This window comes from Papio anubis, chromosome 4 (assembly GCF_008728515.1).
Source record: "Papio anubis isolate 15944 chromosome 4, Panubis1.0, whole genome shotgun sequence".
Classification (NCBI taxonomy): Eukaryota; Metazoa; Chordata; class Mammalia; order Primates; family Cercopithecidae; genus Papio; species Papio anubis.
In genome coordinates, this window is record NC_044979.1 from 77,832,664 (window position 1) to 77,850,627 (window position 17,964).

The 17,964-nt window shown below is 36.0% G+C and overlaps 1 protein-coding gene and 1 pseudogene across 8 annotated transcripts in view; both read left to right on the plus strand.

The window, feature by feature from the left end:
• GLCCI1 (glucocorticoid induced 1) overlaps positions 1-17,964 on the plus strand; it is a 131,073-nt gene that overhangs the window by 1,783 nt on the left and 111,326 nt on the right. For 5 of the 7 annotated variants that reach the window (XM_021935282.2, XM_021935285.2, XM_021935284.2 and 2 more), the window contains exon 2: positions 12,664-12,692. The exons of the other annotated variants lie outside the window; for them this stretch is intronic. In XM_021935282.2, the coding sequence (XP_021790974.1) occupies positions 12,664-12,692 (29 nt within the window). The remainder of the gene's footprint in view (positions 1-12,663; positions 12,693-17,964) is intronic. 7 annotated transcript variants of the gene reach the window in all.
• LOC101018422 lies at positions 9,674-12,616 on the plus strand (annotated as a pseudogene). Its single transcript, XR_002520730.2, has 3 exons — positions 9,674-9,932; positions 9,984-10,782; positions 11,104-12,616. The product of XR_002520730.2 is annotated as a peptidyl-prolyl cis-trans isomerase-like 4 (transcript).

Below are 17,964 nucleotides of genomic sequence, written 5' to 3' on the forward strand. Positions count from 1 at the left end.
GGAAACAGTTTATGCTCAACTGGAGATTTTCATGGTAAATTTCTGAAAACTTATTTGTGGAACGTGTTAGCTTTTTCCTTCCATTTTTAAGTACACTTAACAGTTCAGTTGAGCTGTTGAAGGATCTCAAGTTTCTTTTTTGTTAGGTATCAAAGGTAATGGTGAGCTGGTGGATGCTGTGGGTTACCCTTAGTGTTTTCTGTTTTGCTTTGGTTTTGTTTATGTCTAGGGACACAGTGCATGATCTAGTTGAGCCCTGGGGGAGAAAAGGAAGATTAGCCAAAACAGAGACTTAAAGCTCATAAGGGAGAGTGGAATAGCTAATATTATTAGATACCAGCCTAGAGCTACAGATGCTGCTGCTGCATTGTGGAGGGAACAGATCATGCTGGGTGGAAAAATCTCTGCTTGGAAGGGAAACACTGTCAAAGTCTGTACATTGTTTATGTGGTATGTGGAATTTTTGTTTTTTTAATGGAGTTTTCTTGAAGGTGTTAGAGTTGGAGAAAGTGGTTGTCTGCGTTATGATACATTGCAGTCTTGGTGTTTTTGTTTTAATATTTCAGACCTGTAATTAGCATGTTGCTAACGCACTTGTTTTCTGACCACTTGATGTTGAACCAGTGTAGGATGTAGTGCAGTGGGATGAGTACATGAGCACCAAGAAATACATCCTGTAATCTGTATGCACTGGGAGGAATATGCTCCTCCACTCCTCCCCCAGGTCAAGCCAGCTGCTGCAGAAACTGACATCCTCCAGCAAATCCTGAATGAATGAATGAAAACAACGTGATCGCCCTAATAATGACCACAACTGAACACACATCTTTGGCTGTATTTTATAGAAAAGGCCACCATTTTCTAACAGATTAATGCCATATGCAACTCTTGCACATTTTCTAGAACTGTATGAAATGAGAAATAAGAGAATGAACAGAAAACAGTTACATAAATTTTTTAGTGATTTTGCTTCAACAGTGCACAAATTGAGTTTTGGGATTTTCTTGTAGGTACTAAGAGGCATAAAATAAGCATTGCAGATTGTGGGTCTTGTGGATGTGAGTAAGAGAAGTTTCAGCAATTGCTGCAACAACATAATGGTCATCTAGTACCCTTCTCCCCTTTTGTATATAAACACTAACATCTTACAACAGATAATAGTACAACTTGTTTTTCTGCATCCTTGAAAAGGCTTAATTGCTTAGGAATTACATGCTCCATCATCAAGCAGTTTTAATGAAATTTGTGATCTGGCTTAAACTATTCTCTTTGTTGTAGTATGGCACATCCGAGTTTAATGCGATTTTAATGCAATCATGATGAAAACACTTTTCTGAGTCTGGTTGTGCAGCAGAGAGATTTGCAGTGTCAGAGAGCTTGTGTTGGGAATGCAAGGGCTTTCTTTGCTAGAGATGTTTTTCTACTGTTTTAAACACCAGGTGGTTTTGTCAGCTTTTTACATTGAAGTGATTTTTGAATGCGGGCTTCTGTACCCCCAGTTCCGTGATTATATTACTCCTATGTTACTTCTCCATGTCCCGCCTTTTACCCCCGCTACCCAAATTAAAACTGTCCTACTAATCTGTTTCCTTAGCCATTTAAAATCCATGATCTGAACAGTTGATTTAATTTTTAGAATGATTGTCTTCTCACTTTCCTTTGAATGCTGTAAGGTTCTGACTTGAGTGGATTTTAGCCTCCACTGGTCAAGGCTCCTGCCGCTGCCACTGCTGCTGCAGACACTGACATCACTATACTGCATGAATGAAAAACAACAACGTGCTCCATTTCTTCCTCTGCTCTCCACCTCCTCCTTTTTCTGCACACTTCAGTGTATGTGGGGGTGTGTGTGTGCACGCAAGAGGGTGTTAAAACTGCGTTTGAAACTACATTTTAAAACATTAAGTAGTTGATGGCTCAAGGGGTAGGTATATAGTATAAAGGCATATTGTTTATGAAAAACCGCAAGTGCTATGGGCATTTGGACTAAAGGTGACATAACTGAGCATTCAGTATTTCATGCATTTCATCTGGAGTGATGATTATAGGAGAAAATAGGGAAGCTTAAAATTTTTTTATGATTCTTTTACCAAAAAATTATGAAACAACACAATTTCTAAATACATTATGTCATTATCTGCGTCTTAAGCATTCTTAATGTGAATATTTGTAGGGCTGAGGCTAGAGTAACAGAGAATTGATATCAGATTGTTTCACAAGGCTGAGGAAAAGCTGAATTCTATAAATAGGAATAGTCAATTTTGATATTATTATAATATTAATTTATACAACCCAGGAAAAAATGGTAATTTCTTTTATTTTTGTAGCATAGTTTTAAATAATTTAAATGGTTACCATAATAGAAATACATAAATTGCCAAACACCTTGCTGTATATATAGAGGACATGGAGTTTTACAAATTGAAACTGTTTTGTTTGTGCTCATGGATCATCCTCTTTTTGCTTGTTTTCTTTTTTTCTTTTGTATTTTTAAAACTTCAAGGCTTGTTATTTACATTCGTTTCTGTACTTTTGCCATTAGTAAAATGTCATCCTTCCCCTTGTTTGGTTCTGAAGGGTCTTGCAGTGGTGAATGACAGGCTGCTGAATGAATCCTCAGGCTCCCTGTGATGTGTTTGTAATAGATGTAAAATCATAAAGTATTATGCAAATAGTTATTTTTTTGTAATGGTAATACATAAAGTCTACCTTTGAGATAAATAGAGCAACTCAAATGAGAAAAAGCAGGATGTTAGTGTTAAAATTAATGATCTTTAAGCTAAAATCATTAGTAACAACCAAAGGAAAATATAATAAAGTTGCTTCTTTTTGAAACCTCACAGAGCAGAACCCATGGATTTAAACATAGAACAAATATAGTTTTACTGTCCAAGATAGTAAGTAGGAAATGCAAATCTTTGTGTGTGTGTGTGTGTGTGTTTTGTAAAGATAGAGCATTAGGATGAATTATAAGTTCTAAAAGATGTAATAACAGTCATATTTAGAGTACTCTGGATGGAGAATACAGCTTATTTTTAAGTGTACCAAATCTAATAAAAACATGGAAGAGCTTGTAATTTATATAACTCCTGTTATGAAAAATAGCATGTGTTGGTTCCTGATTTAACATATCAGGTTTATTTAGGCCTAATATGCTACCAGATTGCTAACTCTAGAGTGAAATTTAATTAGACTTTTTCATGAGCATCTTGAGAGCCACATTGTTTTATACATAAAGAAGTTATGATTCTATTCTGAGATAATACAAATATAATGTGAACTGCATGTAATATGTTTGCCTGTTAATTCATTTGCTTTCAGTTTTTATCTTTTCCTTAAATGTATCTTTTTAAGTCATTTTTATACTGTTCTCAGTGGAATACAAAACATTTTAATAACTTTTTCTCTTTTAAAAGAGATACTCAGATATTCTCTTTCTATAAAGTTTATTCTCAGGCTGATATTCTTGGAAATTAAGATCCTCCCTTTCCATTTTAAAATTAATTAATTTTCCTAGAGTGCTTATAGAAACTTGTTTCAAAGCTTTCTTCTACTAGAGTGAAAATACATTAACGTTTTAGCTTTTTCTAAATAAACAGGTTTCACATACTGACTTTTGGGAAAGGTTTTCATTCTCAGAAAACTATACTAGAGAGCAGCGGTGTTCATTATTTACAGAACTAATTTTTTCCATCAGTTATCTCATGGTGCCTAAAATTTCTAGATCAATGAGTGAATAGCAAAATAGATAAATGAATTTATAGTTATTTAATCAAAATCTGTCTTATATTCAAAGATTATATTCCTCTCAAATAACTGTTATTCTAACTGTATTGAATATTGAATACCTAGCATGTGTGAATCACCTTAATCAGTTTTTAACTTATGTAAAGTTCTGTGTGTATATATTGAACTGGAAATCATTTTATTAATTACAGTACTTTTTACTGAAGAACTGCATTGTACATTTCTGCAAGGACTTAATGCAAATTAGCATTTGTACTTTGGGGAAATGTTGAAGGATAATGGCATCCTTGTGATTTTTATTTTACTTGTGATAAGTCAGACTACATGTGAATAAGAAAATAAAGGAGTAACTGGGCTCCACTGCAGTGAATAGAATGGAAATAAATGACAGTGTTCAACAAATGGCTAGTCGGAGAGGGTTTTCCTTAGTCTGAAATTTTAAAAAATTCTAGAAGGTCTGTTTTATTAAAACATTCACAGGTAGTTAATAATCCACTAAAGAGTATATTCTAATGACTTAGTTCTTCTTAATTTTAGTTTGGTCTTTTCTCCAGAACTTAACATTTCCAGACACCACCAAGATAGACTTTTTGGCAGCCCCTGTCCTAGTCTGTGTCTGACACTGTTTTTTGTCTTCAGTATATAATTTATTCTTTTATTAAGTGTCTGAGAAGCTAAATCACTGACACTCTTTTTGTGCTACATACTGTTTAATTATTTTAACAAGAGGTTGAATTTATGTAACTTCTGGTCTCTGCCAAAAGTAAGTGGAGGAAAGAGAATACAAGTACTCATATATTGATATAGAAAGCCTAGGGGACTGATGGAAGAGCAGATGCTACCTGTGTTTCCCGCTACTCTTCATCTGGACCCTTGAAAGTGCCCATAAGTTGACCCGTCATGTAGCTATTCTAGAAGAATTTTTGTGCTTATTCTGAAAAACAAATTATAATGGATTAGCAATAATTCTGAAAAGTCTAAGGATTTTACTTATATTATGAACAAATTGTGGAAAAGTATTTCACTGTAGCATGAACAAACATGGCAGATACCTTTAGCAGTGTTGTTTATTCCAAGTGAATGTTACTGAGGTACATACCAAGAGGCAAGTTCATGAATACCTCAGTGACTTCACCTATACTATACTGTGTCTCTAGTTGCAGGTAGGAAGGAAGAAAACATGTATTTGTGTGCTAACTATATACTAAGCAATGTATACTTTGATTCAGCAAGGATTTAGGATGTGGATCTTCTCATTCCAGATCCAGTGTTCATTCCATAAAACTATCCTGTTGCTCCTAACTAAAAAAGACTCTGATGTTGATGATCAGCTGTGATTTCTGAGCTAAAAGAATGACAAAGGAATTGGTTTTCTTTTGTTTCCATGGCACTATTACGCTGTGCTGGGATATGATCTGACATTTTCAGAATGTCTAAAAATGTGAGACCTAGTTTGTTGAATGTAACTAAAATAAAATATAGATGGATTGGCCATTTTTCTCCATTTCTTTCTTGCATAAAGAGAGAGAGGCAGAGAGAATGTGTGTGTGTGTGAGAGAGAGAAATTCTTGTTCCTGAGAGAGAGAGACAGAGAGAAATTCTTGATTCTGAAGATAGGAACATGATTGTATCTGGCCTTTCTTACATGTAATCAGAATCTATACTGTCCTCGAATCACTTTATAGTGAATATAAGTGCTTTTCTCCCCTTTTCTCTCTTCATAAATGTTAAAAGTTAATTACATATGGTGCTAAACTGATGAAAGCTTCAGGATTCACTAAACAGAGACTGGTCTCAGGTGATTGTCCCAGCAACTGGCACTAGGTTGATTCAGCCCTCCCAAAAGACAGCAGGCTTCCAAGAGCCTATAATTTGTGGGTTGAACTGTGTACATATATAACTTAATGAAGTTCACCATAGTACACCTTAATGATGGCTCACCAAAAATAATGATGATTTAAAGAAGCTAGTGGGCCAGGCGCAGTGTCTCATGCCTGTAATCCCAGCACTTTGGGAGGCTGTGGTGGGCAGATCACTTGAGGTCAGGAGTTCGAGACCAGCCTGGCCAACATGGTGAAACCCTGTCTCTACTAAAAATACAGAAATTAACTGGGCATGGTGGTGCGCCCCTATAATCCCAGCTACTTGGGAGGCTGAGACATGAACGTCGCTTGAACCTGGGAAGTGGAGGTTGCAGTGAGCCAAGATCACGCCGTTGCACTCCAGCTTGGGCAATAGGAGCGAAACTGTATCTCAAAAAAAAAAGAAAAGAAAAGAAATGAAACTAGTAACCCATGGTTGTGTGGCAAGGTCAGTGTCCAAAATTGTCTACCAGGTTATTAGAATTGTTAAGAAATCCTGCCGGGCATGGTGGTTCACACCTGTAATCCCAGCACTTTGGGAAGCTGAGGCAGGCAGATGGCTTGAGTTCAGGATTTCAAGACCAACCTGAGCAACATAACAAGACCTTGCCTCTACACTAAATACAAAAGTTAGCCTGGGCATGGTGGCACACTCCTGTAGTCCAGCTACTCAGGAGGCTGAGACAGGAGGATCACTTGAGCCCAGGAGGCAGAGGTTACAGTGAACTGAAATCACCTCACTGCACTCCAGCCTGGGTACTAGAATGGGGTGCTGTCTAAAAAAAAAAAAAAAAAAAAAAAAGTTAAGAAATCCACCAACCATCTAGATGTGTTTCGTAATGAAAAGGCAAAAACTGCTACAACTTCCTGTCTAGTGTTACTGAAGATCAAATACTTATTAACTACTGACAGTAATAATTCCTAATTTATTCTGTATGGCCATAAAGAAAACTTTTGTGAATAGTTTCATGTAGCTAATTTTAACTTTTACATTACTAAAAAATTAACTTTCTGATGAAACATTTTCTAACATTATTACACACTTGATTGTTAAGCACAGTGAACAAGACATAAAGGAACTAACTCCTTGTGGCTTGATTAGCTTCATTAATAACTATTATTGATAACTTATATACATAAAAATGATTACTATAGATGATAATGAGAATAAGACTGAATGAGTATTGACTGACTAGAGTTGCACTATAACTGATTCTATAAATTTGCTTTTGGGATTATTTGCTGTTTTTCTGATGAAGGTGGAGCAAAGCATGTTTGACTGGACTAGTCCTTGATGGTATAACCTGGCTGTTTTTTCTAGAACTAATTATCAAATGAAAGACAAGAGCAATTATTTTCCAAATGGTTCCATAGATATGTCTTAGACACATAAATGTATCCTGAGAAATACTAGGTTTGGAGTCAAGAAACTTGAGTTATCTTTTCAGTTTTGACATTTGACTTATGATAAGCCACTAACTCTGCATCTTATCTTCTGTGTCTTTAAAATGAAGGGAATAGGCTTTTTAAGATTTTGGTTGGGTAGGGAAAAGATTCTGCTATTGAAAAGAAAAAGTTTATTAGGCTAGATGAGTCTTAAAGTTTTTATTTATTGAGCTTTTATGCCAATTACTAATCTTTGGTAGAATCCAATATAAGGTACTTTTATTAACCTCTTTTCACAGATGAGGAAACGAGGTCCTGGGAAGTTAAGTAATTTGCCCAAGATCAGGCAGCATGCACAGGGCTCTTGTAATGCTCTAAGTCCTGACTTCAAGATAGCTGAAAGTTGTTGTTGGAACCCAGTTAGTTATGGGGCAGGAAAGTATGCACAATGTATTATCCCACTGCTTATACAGTTAAGTCATAGAAAGGCTAAATATAGCTTTGGGGCGGTGAAGGAAGAAGAGAAAGCTAAATGGGACTAGACCCTAGTGTGCATGGAACTTAAAATAGCTGCAAGTATCCCCAGTAAGTATGCCATCATTGGGCCTTCCCTTTGGTCCCTAAAGGACCTATCACTTTCTTTAGACAGAATTTAGCATTTGATTTTTAAAAACTTCCGTTCACTTGACATTTCAAAATCTGAGTAGAATAAGGTCTCCTTTTTTGTATATTCATATTTGGCAGTGTAAACTTTTAAAAATCTGCCCATTTATAATGTAGTATATGGCTACCTTCAGCCCCATCATTATGATTCTCTACATTTATCATCCTTTGATATTTTAGCAATATTCAACATAGTATCTTTTTATACAACACTGTCATGGCAAAGCAAGGCACACTACCTTAAAAATTTTTGTTTATATCTACTTGGCTGTTTCACTTCTTTACTTCTTTTAGGTTTGTTGATATAATATAGAAAAGAAATTTTAATCTCTATTTTCATAATTTCTTCCAGGGTGTTTTGACATTTTTTTCAATGTCATTTGTGCTTTCTGTAAGTTCTGCATAGTGTTAATGTGGAAATGATTTTCTTTTATAAGTATTATTAGAAATTGTATTTGTTGTTAGGAGATTAAAAGTATTATATAGAGTCTTTGTGATGGATAAAGTTTCTCATAACATTTCTTCTGTAATTATATTTACTTTTCTAGTTAAATATATCAGGTATACATTGAATTAGTGAAGTGTAATGCTGGTATCTTAGAAGATAATAAAAACAGGACTCAGTGGCTCAGGGTTACATCAAGTCTAGCCATATGGAAACTTTACTATTCCTCATACAAACTTGTGAAGTGATCTTTCCATGAAGGTACAAAAATACCATAGTAAAATATAGATTGGATTATATATTAGCTCATTATAAACAAAATATATTTATAATATCTTTTGAAGTTCCGTAAGTGCAATTTTATTTCTTCTAAAGTATTCTTGGAGTTACTCTGACACTTTGCCCCTAAAAGAATCAATCAGCTGTCCTCTTTCTGCTTTAAGTCAGATCATTTAAGTATCTAGGACTTAACTAAACTGGTATTGGCAAACATTGCTAAATGCAGTTTCATTAGTATTGCAGAAGTGAGGATTTAGACTGTGCTTAGAAATTAGATTCTTGAAAAAAGCTACAGTGTTCTGCAATATTTTGATCATATAGCTTAAAAAGTATATATTAAAGGTTTATTAATACTTTACGTTCCAGAGTGACCTCTTCTTTAAAAGAAGAAAGAAACGCATTCAGGGAATTGCATTTGCTCACTTTTTATCTTTTTGGGTAACAAAAAGTGGGTCAAATTCTTAGCTGATTTTCCTTGTTCAGAAACATACTATTATCCTTGTTCAGAAATATACTATTCTCACTGAGCTTTCGATTTTATATATGAATTGTTTATTTCTAAGTTAGCTTGGGCTTTTTCTGGTGTTCTGTTTTGAAGTTGCCACTCTGTTTATTTGTGGCATTAGATGAAGCTTAAAATATTAATCTTTCTTTCATTAGATGAAGCTTAAAATATTAATCGTTTCATTCTATGGTTTCCATAACATGCTTAGATCTAATGTATCTTGCTGCCTGTACATATTATAATATTATACTATAGTTTGGCCTTGGATGATGTCACTGGCCCTTTCTTTCTCTGCACACATATACATTAGTGCAGAAGTCTGAACTGTATTGTTGGATGTGGCTTCTTGTGTAGTAATGTAGTAATATGTAGTAATAATGTTGTGTAGTAATCTTGGGCAGTGATGCCTTGTGAAGCTGTTGAGATAAGGAGGACTTGACTTTGGCTAAATATCTGCTATTGCTGAGCTAGAATGGGAACTGACAAACTTTTCATGTGTTGTGTCACCATTTACCTGAAACCTTGGTTGTTGAATGCACAGTGACCCATTTTTCTTTCTTTTCTTCTTTCTTTTTCTTTCTGTCTGTCTTTCTGGCAGTGTCTCTCTGTGTTGCCCAGGCTGGAGCACAGTGGCACGATCTTGGCTCACTGCAACCTCTGCCTCCTGGGTTCAAGTGATTCTTCTGCCTCAGCCTCCCAAATAGCTGGAACCACAGGAATGTGCTACCACACCTGGCTAATTTTTTTGTATTTTTAGTAGAGATGGGCTTTCGAACTCCTGGCCTCAAGTGATCCGCCTGCCTCGGCCTCTCAAAATGCTGGGATTACAAGTGTGAGCCACTGGGTCTGGCCCTATTTTTCTTTCTTATAATCAGACTTTACCTATTTTCAGTTTCTATTGACTTTTTGTTTTTGCCTTAAAGAAATATTAGCAACCTCCCCAGGGTTTATAGCCGAGGAGGAGTGGGTGCCATGGTGGTTCTACTGGAGACTACTTTGAGCAATGTGGTTGTTGATTTGTACACTGAGCAGCAGCCTTGCAACTGTGAACTTTTTGAGAGCAGGTACCACGGTTTAAGGACATTTGTGATGGCAGTGCCAAGCATCTAGAAGGTACTCGCCTGCTTTAATTTCTTGAGATTGTACAAAATAAAATATTACAATTATTGCCTTATTCACAGTGTACAAAGGGATTTTATCATACAAACTGTTGATCCTATAGGGACTGGTCATGGAGGAGAGTCTATTTTTGGCCAATTGTATGGTGATCAAGCGAGCTTTTTTGAGACAGAAAACGTCCCAAGAGTTAAACACAGGAAGAAAGGCACAATGTCCTTGGTGAATAATGGCAGTGATCAACAGGGATCTCAGTTTCTTATCACTACAGGAGAAAATCTAGATTACCTTGATGGTACCATACAGTATTTGGTGAGGTGACAGAAGGCATTGACATAATTAAGAAAATTAATGAGACCTTTGTTGACAAGGACTTTGTACCATATCAGGATATCAGGAAATTTTACAGTGATTTTAGATGATCCGTTTTGATGGCACTCCTCATTTATTAATCCCTGATCTATCACCAGAACCTACAAGGGAACAATTAAAGAGTGGTAGAATTGATGCAGATGAAGAAATTGATCATTTCAAAGGAAGGTCAGCTGAAGAAGTAGAAGAAATAAAGGCAGAAAAAGAAGCTAAAACTCAGGCTTTACTTTTAGAATGGTAGGAGACCTACCTGATGCAGATATGAAACCTCCAGAAAAATCTGCTGTGTTTGTAAATTGAATCCAGTGACTACAGATGAGGATCTGGATATAATACTCTCTAGATTTGGGCCAATAAGAAGTTGTGAAGTTATCTGGGACTGGAAGACAGGAGAAACCCTCTGTTATGCTTTTCTTTTTCTTTCTTTCTGTCTTGTCTTTTTCTTTTCTTTTCTTTTTTCTTTCTTTTGAGATGGAGTCTCACTCTGTTGCCTAAGCTGGAGTGCAGTGGCGTGATCTTGGCTCACTGCAGCCTCTACCTCCTGGGTTCAAGTGATTCTCCCCACCTAGCCTCCCAAGTAGCTGGGACTACAGGCGTGCACCACCACACTGGGCTAATTTTTGTATTTTTAGTAGTGACAGGGTTTTGCCATGTTGGCCGGGCTGGTCTTGAACTCCTGACCTCAAGTGATTCACCTGCCTCGGCCTCCCAAAGTGCTGGGATTACAGATGTATGCTTTTATTGAATTTGAAAAGGAAGAAGACTGTGAGAAAGCCTTCTTAAAAATGGACAGAAGAAAACATGGATTTTAGCCAGTCTGCTACAAAGGTTAAATGGAAGGAAAAGGTGGGAAGTACAACAAGAGTGATTTAAAGGAGTATAAAAAGGAACAGAATAAACCATCTAATTTGGTTCTGAAAGATAAAGCCCAAACAGGAGGCAAAATATGCTGTTGTATTAGATGAGCAGGCAGAAGACTCAAAGTCAAGTCACTCACTTACAAGTAAAAAACACAAGAAGAAAACCCATCACTGCTCTGAAGAAAAAGAAGATGAAGACTGCATACCTATCAAAAATACTAATCCAGATAATTATAGAGAAAGTTTGGAGTTTGGTCACTATGAAGAAGAAGAAAGCTGTTGGGAGAAATGAAAGAGTAAAAAGAGAGACTGAACTCAGAACCGAAGTCGTAGCTGATCTCGAGAGAGGAATGGCCATTATAGTAATAGTCACAAATCCAAATACCAGACATCTTTACGAAAGAGAAAGGAGTAAAAAGGGACTGAGGCAGAAGTCCAAAGAAATCCAAAGATAAAGAAAAATCTAAGTACAGATGAAAGATGAAGAGGCAGAATTGAGTGGCTAACATATTCACCCTTGTCTAACTTAGAGTGCCAGGAAAGCAGATGTTCAGATTTTGTGTGAAAGCTTGTCATTTTTTTCATACTGGGATTATCGCCCTTTAAATTATTAATACTGATTATATAGGGCACTGGAAGAACTCAGCATTTTCTTTGTATACTTTTTTACAATAATTTTATTGTTATACATAAATGGTAGTCTTCATTTTTTGAAGTCTTTCACATTTTTACTGTTTTTTTTTTAAAAAATGAAGTATTATGTACTGCCAAAATACATAAACATGTACTTATAAGGCAAAGGGATAACAAATATGAATATCTGTGTACTCATCAGCCAGCTTAAGATCTAGAATATTGCCTACACTTTAGACGTCCCATAAGAACCCTGTCCCTCTCAAGTAATTATTTGGAAATTTGTGTTGATCATTTGCTTTGTACATAGGTATCTCTAAATGAAATGTTAATTTTGTATGTTTCTCAGTTTTGTGTAGATGGCATAATGTTTACTTTTGTGGCTTTCATTTTTATTGCTGTATAGTATTACATGAATGCTTCTGTTGATGGACATTTGAGTTTTATTTATTTTTGTTTTTGCTGTTGAAACAATGCTGCTGTGAACATTGTCTATGTAGGAGTTACAGTGCTTGATCATGTGCTATGAGTATCTTCATTTGTATAAAATAGTATCAAATTATAAAAAATATTAGACTTATAGCCTTTAATTACTATTCAGTTATGTTAGCTAATCTTTAGGACACTTGCCCCGTTGTACTTTGTATTAAACGTGTGGTCAAAAAATAATGTGTTTATGCAGATATTCCTGTTCAATGAAATACATGTTGTAGTTAACTTCTTGGTAAAGCAAACAATGTTAAATGAATAATATTTTGTGACTTTTCTTTTTTATGGGCATATGGAACACTGAAGAAAATCTGATGGCCTCTGACTATAATGATGTAAGAAACCATATAAAATTGTATATAGGAATTTTAGGAAATAGGGAGATTTAGGAAAAGTAATGAAATTAATTATAATTAATACTTGTTTTGTTAATCTTAAAATATTCGTTTTTGTTAATTTTTAAAATACTTTATTGCTATAAAATGCTAACAATCGTTTAAACCTTCAGTGAATTGTAATTTTTTTATTATACTTTATGTTCTAGGGTACATGTGCACAACGTGCAGGTTTGTTACATATGTGTACTTGTGCCATGTTGGTGTGCTGCACCCATTAACTCATCATTTACATTAGGTATATCTCCTAATGCTATCCCTCCCCACTCCCCCCACCCCACGACAGACCCTGGTGTGTGATGTTCCCCTTCCTGTGTCCAAGTGTTCTCATTGTTCAATTCCCACCTAGGAGTGAGAACATGCGGTGTTTGGTTTTCTGTCCTTGTGATAGTTTGCTGAGAATGATGGTTTCCAGCTGCATCCATGTCCCTACAAAGGACATGAAGTCATCCTTTTTATGGCTGCATAGTATTCCATGGTGTACATGTGCCACATTTTCTTAATCCAGTCTATCATTGATGGACATTTGGGTTGGTTCCAAGTCTTTGCTATTGTGAATAGTGCCACAGTAAACATACGTGTGCATGTATCTTTATAGCAGCATGATTTATAATCCTTTGGGTGTATCCCCAGTAATGGGATGGGCTGGGTCAAATGATATTTCTAGTTCTAGATCCTTGAGGAATCGCCACACTGTCAGTCCCACCAACAGTGTAAAAGTATTCCTGTTTCTCCACATCCTCTCCAGCAGCTGTTGTTTCTTGACTTTTTAATGATCGCCATTCTAACTGGTGTGAGATGGTATCTCATTGTGGTTTTCATTTGCATTTCTCTGATGGCCATTGATGATGAACATTTTTTCATGTGTCTGTTGGCTATATGAATGTCTTGTTTTGAGAAGTTCTGTTCATATCCTTTGCCCTCTTTTTGATGGGGATGTTTGTTTTTTCTTGTAAATTTGTTTGAGTTCTTTATAGGTTATGGATATTAGGCCTTTGTCAGATGAGTAGGTAGCAAAAATTTTCTCCCATTGTGTAGGTTGCCTCTTCACTCTGATGGTAACTTCTTTTGCTGTGCAGAAGCTCTTTAGTTTAATTAGATCCCATTTGTCAATTTTGGCTTTTGTTGCCATTGCTTTTGGTGTTTTAGATATGAAGTCCTTGCCCATGCCTATGTCCTGAATGGTATTGCTTAGGTTTTCTTCCAGGGTTTTTATGAGTCTCTAATCCATCTTGAATTAATTTTTGTGTAAGGTGTGAGGAAGGGATCCAGTTTTAGCTTTCTACATATGGCTAGCCAGTTTTTCCAACACTTTTAAATAGGGAATCCTTTGCCCATTTCTTGTTTTTGTCAGGTTTATCAAAGATCAGATGGTTGTAGATGTGTGGTGGTATTTCTGAGGGCTCTGTTCTGTTCCATTGGTCTATATCTCTGTTTTGGTACCAGTACCATGCTGTTTTGGTTACTGTAGCCTTGTAGTATAGTTTGAAGTCAGGTAGTGTGATGCCTCCAGCTTTATTCTTTTTGCATAAGCAAAAGAATATTTTCTTTTAAAAATAAAAGAATATTTTCTTACAAGCTTTTGGATGTGCTGCTGGATTTGGTTTGCCAGTATTTTATTGAGGATTTTTGCATCGATGTTCATCAGGGATATTGGTCTAAAATTCTCTTTTTTTGTTGTGTCTCTGCCAGACTTTGGTATCAGGGTGATGCTGGCCTCATAAAATGAGTTAGGGAGGATTCCCTCTTTTTCTATTGATTGGAGTAGTTTCAGAAGGAATGGTACCAGCTCCTCCTTGTACCTCTGGTAGAATTCGGCTGTGAATCCATCTGGTCCTGAACTTTTTTGGTTGGTAGGCCATTAATTATTGCCACAATTTCAGAGTCTGTTATTGGTCTATTCAGGGATTCAACTTCTTCCTGGTTTAGTCTTGGGAGGGTGTACATGTCCAGGAATTTATCCATTTCTTCTAGATTTTCTAGTTTATTTGCGTAGAGGTGTTTATAGTATCCTCTGATGGTAGTTTGTATTTCTGTGGGATCGGTAGTGATATCCCCTTTATCATTTTTTATTGCATCTATTTGGTTCTTCTCTCTTTTCTTCTTAGTCTTGCTACCAGTCTATCAATTTTGTTGATCTTGTCAAAAAACCAGCTCCTGGATTCATTGATTTTTTGAAGGGTGTTTTGTGTCTCTATCTCCTTCAGTTCTGCTCTGATCTTAGTTATTTCTTGCCTTCTGCCAGCTTTTGAACGTGTTTGCTCTTGCTTCTCTAATTCTTTTAATTGTGATGTTATGGTGTCAATTTTAGATCTTTCCTGCTTTCTCTTGTGGGCCTTTAGTGCTATAAATTTCCCTCTACACATTGCTTTAAATGTGTCCCAGAGATTCTGGTATGTTGTGTCTTTGCTCTCATTGGTTTCAAAGAACATCTTTCTGCCTTCATTTCGTTATATACCCAGTAGTCATTCAGGAGCAGGTTGTTCAGTTTCCATGTGGCTGAGCAGTTGTGAGTGAGTTTCTTAATCCTAAGTTCTAGTTTGATTGCACTGTGTCCGAGAGACAGTTTGTTATAATTTCTGTTCTTTTACATTTGGCTGAGAAGTGCTTTACTTCGAACTATGTGGTCAATTTTGGAATAAGTGCGATGTGGCGCTGAGAAGAATGTATGTTCTGTTGATTTGGGGTGGAGAATTCTGTAGATGTCTGTTAGGTCTACTTGGTGCAGAGTTGAGTTCAATTCCTGGATATCCTTATTAACTTTCTGTCTCATTGATCTGTCTAATGTTGACAGTGGGTTGTTAAAAGTCTCCCATTATGAAGTCTAGTCTCTAAGGACTTACCAATAATTTTAAAATATTATTCCATTATTGAATTAAGTGCCTCAAAATATAAAATATATAGTGCAGTAGCTGAATCTTTGATTGTTTGACCCCCTGTGTTATTCCGTAGTTAATGTAGTGATTCTAGAGGCTTTAATAGTTTAGTTATGATTTTTCATTTATCTTAATGTTTCCATAACTCTGTATTCAAGGTAATTTTGGTGCATATCTGTGCTTCACCAGATAATACCATGTCATTTTTAGTATTCCGGCATCTACCATGGTTTCTGGTGTTTAGAAAGCCAGGCTTGCAGTGAATATTTGTTAAATCCTTACATAGCGTTTATATAGAGATTTCTGTTTAGCTATATATGTTCACATCAGTGATTTGAACCCAGCTACGTGAACAATGATTGTCAGGGCATGCAAGTCCTGTGAATATCTGACAGAGGTTAAAATTAATAGAGTATATTTGTGTTGTCCATTTTGTAAAAATGCCTAATAATTTAGGTAATTGATGGTTTTTATGTTCATTTAAGGCCTGTTATTCAGTGATGGTGGTGGAAAAACACTGATTTAGACTTTCACACAAAATAGAAGGAGCTGGGTGCTCTTGCTGGTAGAGATAGGTAGGATAAAGATGGGTGATGTCAGCATAGTCCACATTGTAAAAGATAGAAGATAGTTTTCCACAGAGTGAGTTTCTAAGTGACATTTAAAGTTCTATTAAGTGAATTTTGATTTAGTGAGGCTCCATGGAATCAGCTTCTGAATTTTTGTTTGTTTCTTTGAGACAGGGTTTCACTTACCCAGGCTGATTGCGGTGGTGCAGTCATGGCTCACTGCAGCCTCAGCCTCCTGGGCTCCAGCAGTCCTCCCATTTTAGCCTCCTGAGCATCCAGGACCACAAGCGTGTACCACTACACCTGGCTACTTTTTTAGTGTTTGTAGAGATGGGTCTCCCTATGTTGCCCAGACTGGTCTTGAACTCCTGGGCTCAAGGAATCCTCTCACCTTGGGCTTCCTAACTGCTGGTAATAGAGAGCCACCACTGCTGACCCTGAGTCTGTTATACTTAGAGAAACTAAACCATCCATGCCCAAAATTTGGTGGGCTCTTCAAATTAAAAATTCTGATGTTTTTATAATCCCTCCTAAAGACTGTGGTAATACTGAGCTCCAAGTAAGGAGAATGTGAATTATATATTAATTTGAACTTCATCGTAATGTCAAAACTTTAAACTGTAAAGCAGATTTTGAGGTGGTTATTTGCTCTACACAGTATATAACTTATGTGCAAGTAAAATGATCCAATTTACAAAATGTTATTTATACAAACTTTTTAGGAAGTCAGTTATACAAGGTTGAGGTTCATCTGAGGTTGTAAAAACATATTAACTGAATAGTGTAATTTCTCATTGCTGAATAAAATGTTCTACTGAAATTTAGCAAAATTAATATCCTAAGAAGCTATTATAAAGGAACATGAATACATCTTTTCCATTCCCTTTCTAGTCTTGAGTTTTACAATTCTGAGGAATGTGGTATTCAAATAACCCCTAAAAGGGAAATAACTCATATATACTAATGATTTTCTCACATTTCTCTGAAAAGATATGCTTATATTGGATAAATATTCCAAGACTTTTTCTGGAATATTTTGTCCTTATTAAAAAAAATAGTATTACTTCAGTTATAATTCCCTAGGAAATTATTCCTAACCAGCTTCATATTTCTCTCCTTCCAAGAAAAACTTTGACAAAACATTCTACTCTTGTCACTGTCAGGGGTACAGAGCAATAAGCATAATTAGACTACAAATATGATTAGTGCTGTAGATCATGATTTTATGTATAATTGTATATTTCTACAGGCTGGTTTTAATTTATTGTTTCTGTGTATACTTAAGGACCAAGAGAAATGGTGTATGTATGTGTATGAGAGATATAGACAGGGAAGGAAGGAGAGGGAGAAAGAGAAAGAGAGCAATAGCATGCGCACCCTAAAGTTCACATTCCTTTTTCAGCAATCACTGGATAATCCCTGGCTCCTGACATTTTCTCCATACAGAGTAGAGGTTCATTATCACGTTTGCATAATACTTTAGGTAATTTTAATATACTGAGGGTTAGTGACTTAGGATTTGCTCACTTTGTATAAGATAAAACCAATGACGGGCACACATTTACCTGTGTAACAAACCTGCACGTCCTTCCTGCACATCTATCCTGAAACTTTGAATTAAAAAAAACCAGTGAACACCCAACTAGACATATTCCTGAATGTCTTCCTTGTGATTCAAGGGAAGTTTACTATTTATAGTGTTATATTTCCTTCCTGGAAGCAATGCCGAACACCTTGATTAAACTGTTTACCTCAGAGTTATTTGGT